At 34.8% G+C, this 13,756-nt stretch overlaps 3 protein-coding genes across 3 annotated transcripts; 2 read left to right on the forward strand and 1 right to left on the reverse strand.

The window, feature by feature from the left end:
* Positions 1 to 5,048: 5,048 nt before the first annotated feature.
* LOC108471267 (uncharacterized) lies at positions 5,049 to 6,766 on the forward strand. Its single transcript, XM_017772905.2, has one exon. The coding sequence runs from the start codon at positions 5,257 to 5,259 to the stop codon at positions 6,409 to 6,411; it is 1,155 nt and encodes a 384-aa protein (XP_017628394.1). The 5' UTR covers positions 5,049 to 5,256; the 3' UTR covers positions 6,412 to 6,766.
* A 1,994-nt stretch (positions 6,767 to 8,760) lies between these two features.
* On the forward strand, positions 8,761 to 10,294 carry LOC108472583 (uncharacterized protein At2g39795, mitochondrial-like). The gene is made up of 3 exons (XM_017774127.2): positions 8,761 to 9,339; positions 9,413 to 9,744; positions 9,843 to 10,294. Exons 1-3 carry the CDS (start codon positions 9,121 to 9,123, stop codon positions 10,000 to 10,002), a joined length of 711 nt encoding a protein of 236 aa, XP_017629616.1. The 5' UTR covers positions 8,761 to 9,120; the 3' UTR covers positions 10,003 to 10,294.
* A 1,924-nt stretch (positions 10,295 to 12,218) lies between these two features.
* Positions 12,219 to 13,733, reverse strand: LOC108473093 (zinc finger protein 3-like). The gene has a single exon (XM_017774655.2). It carries the CDS (start codon positions 13,271 to 13,273, stop codon positions 12,395 to 12,397), a length of 879 nt encoding a protein of 292 aa, XP_017630144.1. The 5' UTR covers positions 13,274 to 13,733; the 3' UTR covers positions 12,219 to 12,394.
* Between the last annotated feature and the right edge of the window lie 23 nt (positions 13,734 to 13,756).

Genomic DNA, 13,756 nt, shown 5'->3' on the forward strand with positions numbered 1-13,756 from the left:
CCATTAATTAATACAGCAAAATACTAAAAAAACCAGTCATGGCGTGGTGCCTAGTTAATGCCTTAATGGGTGGCCCGGCCTGGTATAATAAGTCATGATTGCGGATTAGGGCTGACAGCCTTTCAGTAAGAATTATATCTTCCAAGTTCAAACCCACTTTCGGATGTTAAAGTTGGGCTCAGTCTTATTTCCCACTGAACCAGACTAGTAGAGTTCACGTGCCAGATAAGTCGCCTTTGCTCTTTACTGTACAACCCCAACATGCTTTGGAATCTTGCAGCATAAAATTATTTCTGTCACAAAAGAAAAACAGAACATTATATATGTTCAGAAAAATAAATTATGCTAATGAATAATTAAGGAGATTTTAATTAAAAGTGTTATCAAAATAAAAATTAGAAACTTTTTTGGAATTTTACATGTTGTCCATGTTCAAGGTTCATAGCTGTTCCTCTTAATAATGCCACTTCCAAGATTTGAATCTATATTTCCTATCGAGAATGCAATTCACCTTATTGCTACACCCAACACTTGTTGGTAATAAACATCTAGAATGGCTAAATATAAATTTAGCATATACTAAAAAAATGCATGGTATTTGAAGAATATAAAAAAAATCTAGGGGGCTAAACATAAATTTTTTAATAAAGATGCTAAGGGCTGAGAAAGAGATTAAAATTCTAGAAAGCGTAAAACATAAATATTCCTTTTCTGAATGGAGGTAGGTGCCAAGCCTCCCTTCAGCTGCTACTCCCCTGAAAAGATGGGCTTATTGCCAGGGGTTAAAGCCAGTTCCAACATTTGCAAAACTTGGGTGATTATGTGTTCTTAACGCATGCAAATATGCAATAATATAGAAAACGGAGGTTAATATAATATTAGGTTTGTTGTTAGTCCCTATATTTTGATAAAATTTGAGATTTAATTTAAAATTTTTATTAGACTATCCTTATATGATGTGGCATATGATAAAGCAGAAAATAAAATATGTTAAATTGATAAATTTTGGTAGAAATTATCAATTGAAAAAGTAATAAGATTGAGTTTTTTAACTTTTAAAATACAGGGACCAAATATAAAATTCTATGCAAGTACAGGGACTAGAAGCAGACTTTAACCATAATATTTTCATGAAATTGTAAGATTAAAATTTATAACCATTTCTCAGTTTAGCTTTAGCAGCAGCCACAGTTGAAGAATAAAAAATTCGAGGGCAAGCCATATATTGGTCAATAGTCATGTATTGGTGGAATCCCAAATCTTATTGATGGAAGAGTTCAATAGTCATATATTGGTCGCTCGCTCACTCACTCACTCACTCACCAACTCCATTGTTATGGGGATCAGAAAGATTGAGAAACACCCTAATAAATTAAAGTAGTTTTAACATTGACTTAATTAATAAGCGAGAAATACAGAGGCATCTATTGGGTAGTGTGGTAGCTGGCATATGTAGCAGCAGGAACAAGAGTTTGGAGAATATTTAGGTAATGAGTTAGCTTTGAAGTTTGGATGTATTATATTAAACTATCATGGACAGAACCTTCCCTCCTTTCACAAATCAGTAAATTAATTATCAAGTTAGCAGGTAGCTAGGTTTTTCGTTCAAAACCTAAGGCCATTGATTTTTGAACCATTGTGTGTTTGATGTTAATATAATTAACTTTTAGTTTCTTTTTTTGCCCAGCAAGCTGTTTGGTATGAACAAAATTCACAAGGGATCTTTTCATTTATCTTGGGTCTGTGTTTCTGCTGCAAATTGCTTCTTGGGTGGGGCAGAAATAGATTCAACTTTGATCATCAAAGTGTTCAACGCCTTTACTTTGAGTCTTGTGGTCAACTTTCTCTCTTCTTTACTTGACAATTTACTTTGACAAGCCACCTGGTTTAAGTCTTCTACACTTCAATCGTTAATTGTTCCGTGGATTAGTTAATTTGTATAATAAAATCCCTTCAAGTTTCTCAGTGATCCAGGATTCAACTTCTCACTTGGGAAAAGTAAAGAGTTTGGATGATTCTTTAATTTTAGTTTGGGTTAGTTCCCTTGACTAACAACATTCCTAGGCTCAAAAGGTAAGTGAATTCTTTCTTTGCAAGAATTGAAAAGTCAGTTGCGAAAAACAGAAGTGCTTAGAACTGATCAAGTTTAACCCAAACTAGTAACGTTATATTAAAGGGTCAATTTAGACATCCAATTGTATCAATCCATGGGATGCAGGCTGCCTGAGTTTTATGACGCGGTCTAATTTTATAAAAGATCATACATACATCTTCCGCCCCGTACACATTGACTTGTTATTTACAACTACGTTCCTACTTCCATGATGCTTCTATTTGCTTTCTTTTCTTTTTTGGTTCATCTGATTTTTGAGTTCGTTGGTCAATTTTACCTGTTAACTGTCATTGTATGGTTTAACCCCATTACAACACTAATTTATGACGATCTACTGAAGAGTGAAATGAAACCACAAAATTAAGAGTGGAGGAACATTGTCGATTGATCCACACTCATGCTAATATCCGTCAAATCAATTGCCGATTTTTGGTGGAAAAGTAGGTCAGTTAGAGGATCTGCCGAAGAGAGACGAGGAGACCTAACACTGCCTAATGCAAATAAATAAATAGGTCTTTTAATTTTTTTCGTACATAATTTGTTAATTTATCCAAATTTGTAGCGTTCAATAAAATAACGTATCATGTTTTCATGATATCATATTTTGCCAGATACCTAAAATGAAAAAAAATAATCATAAATAAAATGGTCTGACACAGTAAATATTCTGAAATTTTGGTTGGATAGCATTTGTTTATTATACACGTGTAGGATAAGAATGCAGTATAATGAATGTGATAAAAACCTATTAAGTGTAAAGTCTAGGGATAACGCTGGATATAATAAAATCAAACAAGTCTTGAAACATTTTCCTGGAAACTTCACCGACTCCAGCAAATTGGGCCGTGGGAAATTGTATTTTGGTGACGGAAGGATTGCAAATTTACAACCTAAAAGGATATAAAAATAAATAAAGGGTCCAACACAATTTCAAGTACATGGATGTACCAGCTGTCCGAATTAAAAGCAAGTAAGGGACACCGAGCAAACGAGGAGACAATGCCAGCTTCGCTGGTAGAGTTATCCGGTAATGGCTAGAAATAAATAAATACGATGAATATGGCTGGGACACGGCTGCTTCTTACCTTGCGGATCATCATTTCCATCACTCCATTTTCGATGACCCTACTTCACTTAGCAAATGTTGTACAATTAGATGATCTTTTCTTTAATGAAAGAGCAAGTTATCATCGTCATAGCAGCAAGTGTTTAAATCAAACAGTTTGGGATGTCTGTTTAAAGTAATTTCTGTTTCCATTTCCAGCATCATACTTGGTTAACAACACGTGTTATGTTCCAAAAACTATTAAGAGTACTGTCCCTTCATATTAAAGTTAAAATCTATCCTTTTTAAGGTATGTTTAAATAATATTGAGTAATTGAATGAAGATATAATTATATTCTTTTAGACATGTTTGGTTGACAGTGTAATGGCATTATAATTTTTTATGTTATGTTTAGTTATACAAATTGTTATTACACAGTTACATGATTTATATTTAAAGAAAATATTAATTCAAATTTTTTTTAGAATTACAAAGGTCCTCTCAACCATATTTGAAACCTTAAATGTTTCACATTAAAGAGTTAATGAGTCGTCTCTAGTGCCTGTGTCTAACTTAATTATTTCAAATGATACCATATAATATATGGATTCACGGTGCAAATAATTTGTAGTTTTAATTATAAAAACTTATATAAACTTAATTTTGAAAAAATTATGCTAGATTATTACCATTTTATAATATGTAGATAAAAGTAAAAAAACAATATAATATTTATAATATATAATTTTTTTATAAACTATCTAATAACTTTCTTATCATTTCTTATAAATAATATAATTTTTATCTAATTTTAGATAGTCATTTTTTTACAAATAAGTTTTGGCAAAAAAATATAATACTTTTCTATAAATAATATATAGCATGGACACGTAAATAAATTATGTTCATACTTCTAACCATACATTTTTATTAATAAATATATTATAGCATTTTATGATTTTTTATATAATTTTTAAACATAAATTAAAAATAGGATTTAAAAATATAATTTTTGTTATAACTTTAAAAAGACACATAAAATATTTGTATAATATAATTTTAGGATTTATAATATAATAAAATTTTTACCATAATTATCCTAAACATCCATATACATTCATGCTTATAATATAAAAATTTATAAGATAATATTGTATATAAAATAAATTTTAAAAATTAGATTTGGTTGTAATTACTGCGTAATTACTTTAATTCGCATCTTCCTCTAAAAATTAAAAATATATTTAAAGCACTTTAATTACATTTATCTAATAAGCTTCATAAATTACAATGATTATTTAAATATTTCGTAATTAAAATTAATTATATTAATATATATTGTACATGTTTTCCAAACTTGCGGTCCTATTCTAAGCGTTGGTTTGGACAGTCGAAATAATGCCATTTAGTGGCAAAATCTATCCTGACCCCTCCAAACGATCGAGGAATGGGTTTGGATTTAAGAATGTGGCCTTCATTAGGTCTTTTAGAGTGTATAAAAATAAAAATAGCCTGCACATGTTAGCTTTAAAAAATTATATTTGTAATTTTGTATAACCATACCAAATAGTTACGTTGACTTTGACAGAGGTTTGAAGTCGGCATAGAGAATCAGGGTAAATTCACGGGCTTACCTGTTATTGTTTATGGTAGATTCATTCAACCCGCTTTGTTTAAAAAGTAGAGAGAAAATTTCTTAGTAATTCCCTATCTCTTCGACTCAACAAGGCTTGCTTACTTACTGGCTACAAATAGAGAAGAGTTGACATAAATATGATTTGTTTTATGGATTATTTTAAAAATATAAATATAATAAATTTGGTTTGACCTTGGTCAAACTTCAAGAAACATTAATCTGTTTGTTAATTCACTGGCGATTCCTTACCATAAAAATGTATTGACCTTCAAAAGAATGGTATTTAATATGGTACTGTTTGAGTTGATTAGTGTATTTTCTTTTTCCAAAATAATCAGGTAGGAAAGTGTCAAGTCTCCACCCCTTAAAAACCCCCACCCTTCCAAGGTCCTGCCTCCAATCCATCTAAAAACCCCTTGATACCTGAAGCTTCCTTGGCACTATCTCAAACCCAACAAATCATGTCGCTCCAATGCCACCGCCATTCTCCTACTTTCCCTTCTTGCTTTAGACCTTGCGCCAACGCTGACAACAACTTCTTAGCACCTCCTCCACCGCCGCCGCCGCCGCCACCACAATCCTCAGGTAAAACGAATCTTGCTACGAGTCTCTACCACACAAATCTAGGCCTTTTTTCCCTTACTTGGTCCCGCTCCTTCCTTGGTCACTCCCTCCATCTCCACCTCCATCCTGCCTCTCACTATTCTCCCTCTTCTCCGCTCTCTCTCCCTGCCTCCCTTTCCTTCTCCACCCTCCATTTTCATCTGCATATCAAACCTTTTATTTTTTGGAAGAAACATGGACATAGGAAACTCAGCAGCGCCACAGTCCCTAATGTTCAAGTCTTCTGGGACTTCTCCAGAGCTAAGTTCAGATCCGGGTCTGAGCCCGACTCTGGATTCTATATTGCTATTGTTGTTGATGGAGAAATGACGCTTCTCGTTGGTGATTCTGCCAAGGAAGCTTATGCCAGAGCTAGAGCTCAAAGGCCTGGGAAAAGCCAATCTCTCGTTTTGAGAAGAGAACACGTACTTGGCAATAAAGTGTACAACACAAAAGCCAGGTTTGGAGGCAGAAACAGGGAAATTTCCATTGAATTTAAGGCCAACGAGGATGGAAAGCTATGTTTTAGCGTTGATAACAATAGGGTATTACAAATAAAGCGACTTAAGTGGAAATTTCGAGGCAACGAACGGATTGAAGTAGATGGCGTCTCAATACAAGTCTCCTGGGACGTGTATAACTGGTTGTTTGATCAAGATTTGAACAATGGGCATGCTGTTTTCATGTTCAAGTTTGAGAACGAAGGCTCTGAAATTCTTGAAGGTGATTATCAGCAAGACGGGGTTGAAGAGGTAGTTGGTCCTTTCAACGAGAAGAATGAGGTCGTCTTGTGGCAGCAAAGTTCATGTAATTTTGGCGTGAATGGAATCGAATGGAAAAAGATGAGGAAAAGCTTCTTGAGAACTGCAAGAAGCTCATCCTCTTCTTCCATTTCGATGTCTTCAGCTTCATCAGCAGGCAGCTCTTCCGTAATGGAGTGGGCAAGCGTGGAGGAGAGCGAGTTAAGTGCTCCTACTGGCTTCTCATTGCTTGTCTATGCCTGGAAAAAGTGAAGGATTTTTCCTTGTCCTGATGCTCTCCTACATTACTTTTAATCTTTTGTTGATAATGTCGCTATTTGATTCCTCACTAACTCCATTTGTTCTTGAACATAGTACAATAAGAAGATTGTTACAATAGGAGAACAAAATTATAAAGAGAGAGAGATTTATACATAGATAGATCTAATCCTTTCCCCCTTGTGTTCTCGAAAGAGATTAATATGTTTACGTGCTTCTATATGGAAATTATTGCCATTGTTAGTTTTGTTGGAGCCCCTTGTTGTAATCCATACATGCAGATTCAATGAGCTTTCTTAATGTTTCTGTTCATGTTTACTGTTTCGTTCTAATGCTTTCATTGCTGTAATGCATGCCTTTTCTGCTTTTCCCCTTTCCTTGTATATGTCAAGTCTTTGCTGTTTTGATTGGAACAGTAATTGTAATGGGAAATCTCCAAGTTACCAATCTTGGAGAAGGTGCAAGGAAGATGTAGATCTCGTTTTGCTTTAAATGAGCTTCCTTGGGGATGCGTGTAAGAACTAATAACCAATGTTTTTGGATCCTATAACAGCCCAAGCAACCCTCAATAAGGTTGACTAGACCCTGTCTCGGATCCCTGAAACTGCAAGTTTCTTCATTGGTCCGTAATCTTAAACCTTGAGAGCATTGGTGGAACCACAAAAAAAAAAAAAAAAGAGTAGTCGTACAAGATCGAACGGCACTCGAAGGATGTTGGAAATGGCCAAATTGTATAGTGTTTGACTGTTTGTCTGACAACATGGCTGTCTTTGTTTGTGGAAACTGGAAAGCCAATCTGGTTCGTTAATTTCAGGCCACAGATTTTCACCTTGAAAGGAGTGTTCTTTTTTCTTTTAAATAAACCAAGACTTTTTTAAATGAGATGAGACTGTGCTAACTTTATCGGGCGGGACTCGGAATTAGGCATAAGTTGAGATCCCAACTTGTATGTATACGGTTTTATTTTAGGCACGTCGATAATAAAAAAGTTTTGTTAGGCTGTGACTTGTCTTGTACTTTAGGATTAGGTGTGAATTTGTTTATCCATTTTATAAATATTGTTCTGCTCTGGGTGGTTGAGTTGAAGGGGGAAAAACCTACCCTTTAGTACCCGTTTCCATATTTATCTATTTGGCAAACCCTAAAGATAATAAAACCCCAAGATTTTTTCTCATTTTCCAAAGAAAGAGATGCCAAGTATAAAGTATTTAATCTAAGCAAATCATTGGGAACATCATAATATTTTAGTGATAAAATACAACCTTGATGCTGTTGTTGGGTTTCTCTTTTTAAAGTTATATTACACTTGCCAACTGTTGGAACATCAGCAATAACATGGTGGGGTGGGTTCAAATTTTCAACTCAACTCCAAACTGTATTGAAGTACGATCCAAAAAAATGAGACCCATCCTTACAGTGGAATTCCATATATTTGGGGACTATTGAACATAAATTGTTGCTGTGGAGTGTGAGACACCCGGGTTAAGGTCGGAAAACCATGGATCTTGCCTGTTTTGGGGATTAAGGTAGCTGGACATAACTGGCATCCATATATTCCTCTTTTACAAATCATTTAGTCCTTAAAGTAGGAAACAGAATCTAAACAACACACACACACAAAAAAAAAAGCCATTACCTCCCTTTTCTTGCAAGCTTTAATTGGCTTTTGTAAATGACTGGTGAACAACTGAAAGTTAGCTCCAATCATTTGACAAAAACCCCTCAATTGGGATATCACTTACCAAAATGTAGGAATCACGCACAATATTATTGTTACTATTATAATTAGGACATAGTTCAACTTTGTAAGTATCAGAAATCAAACTGTTTCACCCATTCGAATGGATGAATTCATTTGACGTGGATTTTATATTCAATGGCATTGCCAACTGTTCACATGCAATTAGGATAGCCATTGACATCATCGACTTTCATTTTTTCTTGCTTATGGCGACCCAGTGCAAGTTGAACCATATCCACCATATACCAACCAAACCCACAGTGCGTTAGTTGAAAGTTTGAAAGCAATATATAAGATACCATAATAATAGAAAATTCATTCCCAAACCATAAGGTAAAGATGCAACGTATTTAGGTACACAACAATGGACAAAGAACATTGCATCATGAACACACTAGTAAAAATGCCATATCATCTTAAAATGAATACATTTTATTATTATTAAAGGTTATATTATCAGGCTTGGTTGATTGCAGAAATATGGGCTTTTGACATTGAATCTGCTTGAAGCAGGATGGGCTGTTGGATCAAGATTTTCAAGCCTTGATTGCAGTCTTCGTCCAACAATGAATTTTGAAGGGAAATGGAAACCGGGAAATCGGATGTAAATATTTGGCTGCTTATCAGGATTTCAAATGTGGATACATCTTACAGCCACCTCTCAACACTATATTATGAAGCAATGGTTTCTTAACATTTAAATGATTATTTTTTCACTCCAATTTGTAAACAAATTTATAAGAATTTAAAGTTTAAGAAGAAAAATAAATTTTTTTGGTAAAGATTTAAAAGAAAAAGAAATTCAACATATTATAATTTTGTTCTCCATTTATTAGTACTATTTTTCCCCAAAATTTAACTTTGCTTTTCCTGATTCGTTTAATCTTTTAAACCCTAATCTTAAAAGCTAAAACCCCATTTCATTGATTCGGGAAACTGAATTCCCAACAGTCAAACTAAAAATGGCTCGCTTCATTCCAACAGCTCAAAGAGCATTTGTCTCTGCTGCTTCAAAAACCCTAACTAATGGCAGCCAATCACGAACCGCATCTGCATATTCACTACTCCAATTTCATCCCTACGCAACCTCCCAAACCCACAAATCGCCTTTCACTGCCAACATCATCAGAATCCTAAGCAACGAGATCGAGTACCAGCACGACTACGCTCCTCCCCATCAGGTAACTATTTATTTCTATCAAAGCAATTTGCACCCAAATTTTATTTCATTTCTTTTCTTCACGATTTATGTAGCCGGCTACGAGTTTCAATTCATTTACGGTCCAAGACCGACCGGGAGAGAAGTGGATGACAATGAGGGGAAAATACGGAGAATATGAAGAAATTAAAATTGAAGCAACTATGTTTGACGGTTGTGTTTTTGTTCCTAAGCCTGGAGAAGATAGCACCGGGGAGAATGTGGTTCTTCACATTAGCTTGCTTGTTGATATTTCCAAAGGTCAAGGTTATCCTGATATGGAATTTTTGTGCTCAGCTTGGCCTGATCATTTAGAAATCCAGAAAGTTTACTTGCTAAATCGCGATAAGACTATTATTAACCCTTACATGGGACGTGATTTGAGGAGGTATGTTATGAGGCACAGCTTGCAAGCTTGTATAGTACAGTTTCTACTTCCTAATGTTAATTGGCAAAGTCAACAGTGATATTTTGTTGTCATTTCAGGAAAAAGAATAGGAAGCTTCAGAGGACACTTGGTGATTACTTGGAAGAAAGGGGAGTAAATAATGAACTCTGTGTTTTCCTGCACGGGTATATGATGAATAAGGATAGGATTGAATTGATCCAGTGGTTGGGAAATGTCAAATCCATTGTGCAGAAATAGAACGAGGTTTGCTTATAAAAATTTGATCTCAGCTTTCTAGTTTTTTCCCGCACGAGGTTCATAAGATTTCTGTTTAGGTTCCCTATGATTTGTAGCGGCCTATATGAAACATGAAATACAAATTGATTGACCATATTTTGGCATTGGACTGTTATACAGAGTTGTAAAGGTAAGTAGTCTTACTGGTGCAGGTAAAAATAAGTTTATGAGGATTCTATGCATCCGCCAACTCTCTCTTTTAGAGCTTGGATATGTTGTTAAATATATTTTAGGGTCTCAGAGTAGTGAACAACCTTTATTTCGGTGTTCTAGCAATCCTTGCCCAGTAATTGCAATTGCATTGCTTCATTGTGTTCCTCAAGTAATGCATGATATCTGCAAGACTCAATTCTAATGCATGCATATGAAAGGGCTGGTAATTACTGAAAAGACAGTAACTTCAAAATAAAACTAACTGAATTGTTGCAAACCTTCACCTTGTAAAGGAAAAAAAAAAGAACAAAATGTATCAATTTCTGCTAGCAGGAAGCTACATTATTTCTTGAGCCATTTGATGGATGCAAGCTTGTGATTGAGTAACCTTTGGCCTATTTTAAGACCATTAACTAAAAGTGCTGCACTTTCCATCAACTCTCACTTGGTGTTGCAGGGCTTTAAAAAGTTGAAGGTAGCTTAGAGTTGTTTTATATTAGGTGCTTTGTTGGTTTAAGACATAATAAATTGCTGATTTCTTCTTTGCTTTCTTGGTTGTAAGGAAATTATACTAGTGATAAGGCCGTGTATGCTCCATTTATTCTTTTGATTTATGCAAAGGAGGTGAGTTCAATGTTCATTTCACGGTGGGGATGTTTTATAGGTGTTAAACCATCAAAATTTGCTCATGAGTTTGCATAGAATTGCGTCGCTGATGATAAATTGGCTTCATGACATGGTTTTTTCTCCACTTTTTTCTGGTTTCTTACAAAGTAGGCCAAGATCTAAGGAGAATTTGCAGGTTTGAGGATCAAACTCCAATCTTGCTGGTATTTGTCAAAACAGATGAACCATTTGGGTCTCTTTTTTTTTTTCATATTAAATGGTGGTGATAAACACGTGTCTCTAGGGTGGGACTTTGGGTTGAAAATGATGACATTCAACTCTTTCGAAACATCATTTATTTAATGTTGTGAAAGTTGAGACGTTGGTACCAGGCATGCCCCGAAGTTGTACAGTGGACCACTAATCTCCTCAGATGTTTGTATGATTTGCTGTGAACTATTAGTTTCACAACAAAGCTGCTTGCCATCCCGACCTCCCCACCAATCAAAGATTATTTATATCTAATGTCGCTGTATAATTAAAACTGAGCCGTCAGGTTAGCTTGTTTCGACCAATAAAGCAAAAATCAATTTATCCGAATAAAACAAAAAATATAATAAATGTGTTTGCTTTTTAACATTTTATTATCATAAAATCAAATCTTTTTTAGATCTGGAGGGATTAGTTAGTGGAGATGACACAGTACGACAAAATCATAGTCGCTGACCTCAAAACAACGTTGTATTAATTTAGTATTTATCTTGGAAATTTGTGTTACAAAAAAAGGGGAAGATGAGAAAATGTATTTTAAAAGTCATTATTGATATATTTTTTGCGGAATCTTTTAAATTTACATGTAATATTATGTGTTACAAAAATAAACTTTTTTAAATCCATGAAATTTTCATTTTAGAGCTGGAATAGATTAATTGGTTAGACTTAAAGAACCGGTGGCTTTACCTGATTAAGAAAAAACGAAAATTGAGTTGAAAAGATTAGTGTTGAATTGATATATGATTTTTTTTTTTGTTTATATTATTGAATCAATGGCCCTAATTAGAAAATACTCAAATTGTGCCCACAACAATATTAAGCAGGTCCTAATTAGAAAAGTCATAGTTTTGTTTTTGTTGTTGTTAGGAATATGATTACATCTTCTAAATTTAATGTAATTATTGGAAGATTTTCATGTTATAGTATTTATTTTATTATGATTTGAAACGAAAGGGACTGTGGGAATCCATTCCTCCAAGACTTCCTGAAGTGAATTTCCGGGTAATTATCTGTCAATTGAAACTGGTCTGGGATTCAAAACTTTTTTCGATTCTGGAAGTTGTTCCTAATTGGGAAAATTCGCTCCGAAAAACAAATAGTTTAAACTTGCAAGTCTGTTCTAAACAGCTTAACCAAAAATAGGATTTGCAGAAAATGATTAACAGTTCCAACTAGGGAAAAAAAACAAGGCTAAAAAAACTTCTCTATTATAAAAATATACATGATAATTGCTACAAAAGAAATTAAGAGTAAACTAAAATCTTAACTGGAATATATAAATAAATATATATATATATATTCTCTTAAAAATAATACTGAATTAAAGCTTGAGGGATAGATCAACCTTTTGCATCTCTTCCTTCTTAGGCTTCATACTAGCACCAGCAGACCACCAATAATTACTCGTCACTTCATCAGCTGGAGAACCCATCATCATCCTCGTTATGCTAAATTTACCGACATTTGCTCGACCCGATGGTCCTGCTCCTGTTGCATAGTGGTTCTCCATTGATAATTTCCCTATAGCCGGTTGTTGGTCTATAGGAGGCCTAGACCAACTATGGTGTCCATACGCATTTCCGAAACCAGTTGATGAAATATGAGAAGAAGGTTTATGGATCATTGAATGCACCTGAATCCCCAGAGATCTATTATACGAGCCGTGCAGCGGAAGAGAAGCCAAGCTAGAGTGGTGGTTGTGGTAAAAGTAAGGATGGCCGAAAGCTGTAGCCTGAGGTCCTCCCCATCCCATCCTTTGCCCTCTTTTCACCAAAGTCCTCTCTCTTTTGTGGGCATTTTGGTGGCCTCCAAGAGCTTGTGAACTGTAGAATTTCCTTTGGCAATAGGTGCAGGAGAAAACTCGTTGCTCACCATCTGTAGCTTGAGGAGTTTCTGGTTCTGGTGCTGTACTGTCGGATGAACCTGCTGCGTTGAAGGAATCAATAAGGTTGAGTTCTTTATTGAACCCACCAATATCGTCACACTCACTTGTGGTTAGCTTTAGATCTAGTTGGAGACTGGGTTTTGCTGCTTCTTGTTCTCCATCTTTGATGACTTCATTTGAAGCTTCTGGTATAGAAAGGACACATGAGGTAGTCTCGGAAGCACTAGGCTTTTTACTTAGAGATTCCATAGGAGTGTCTACCACACGCTCAGCTATGTTGTTGGGCAGACGATGAAATGTTTTTGTTGATAACATAATACAATAAAAATCTTCTTTTTGTTGAAGACAACCTAAATGCTTTTTGTGTGTGCAAATAGTACTATGTAAACAACAGTGTTTTCCCTTTATTTAAAAAAAAAAAGAGAGAGAAAAGAATGGTAGATTTCTTTTTCCTTTTATCACTCACATGGAAAGCTAGCTTTATTTGGAACTCCACAATGTACTTGTTAATATCAGAAAAAAGAAAGAAAAAAAAAAACAGTCTAGTTTTGCTTTCATCTGATCACTACATTATTGCTTTTTTGACTACTTTCTGATCAGTAATCAATGAACAATATTGTTGTTATCCCAGGGATACACTCTTTTTTTCAGGTTTCATATCTCCCTGCAACACCATCAGCCTCATGCTGCACTACAGTTCCTTTTTTGTTAAATACTCTGCTTTGCTTTGAGACTGTCAAAAGCAATACTTGCCTTGAATTGCTATGGTAGACTAAACATGGGTTTTAATAGTGTCGT

Source organism: Gossypium arboreum, chromosome 5 (assembly GCF_025698485.1).
Source record: "Gossypium arboreum isolate Shixiya-1 chromosome 5, ASM2569848v2, whole genome shotgun sequence".
NCBI classification, from domain to species: Eukaryota; Viridiplantae; Streptophyta; class Magnoliopsida; order Malvales; family Malvaceae; genus Gossypium; species Gossypium arboreum.

Coding starts and splice junctions, on each gene's coding strand:
- LOC108472583 (XM_017774127.2), top strand. CDS start 9,121: ATGGCTCGCTTCATTCCAACAGCTCAAAGAGCATTTGTCTCTGCTGCT. Junction 9,340..9,412: donor ACTACGCTCCTCCCCATCAG/GTAACTATTTAT, acceptor CGATTTATGTAG/CCGGCTACGAGTTTCAATTC. Junction 9,745..9,842: donor ATGGGACGTGATTTGAGGAG/GTATGTTATGAG, acceptor TTGTCATTTCAG/GAAAAAGAATAGGAAGCTTC.
- LOC108471267 (XM_017772905.2), top strand. CDS start 5,257: ATGTCGCTCCAATGCCACCGCCATTCTCCTACTTTCCCTTCTTGCTTT.
- LOC108473093 (XM_017774655.2), bottom strand. CDS start 13,273: ATGTTATCAACAAAAACATTTCATCGTCTGCCCAACAACATAGCTGAG.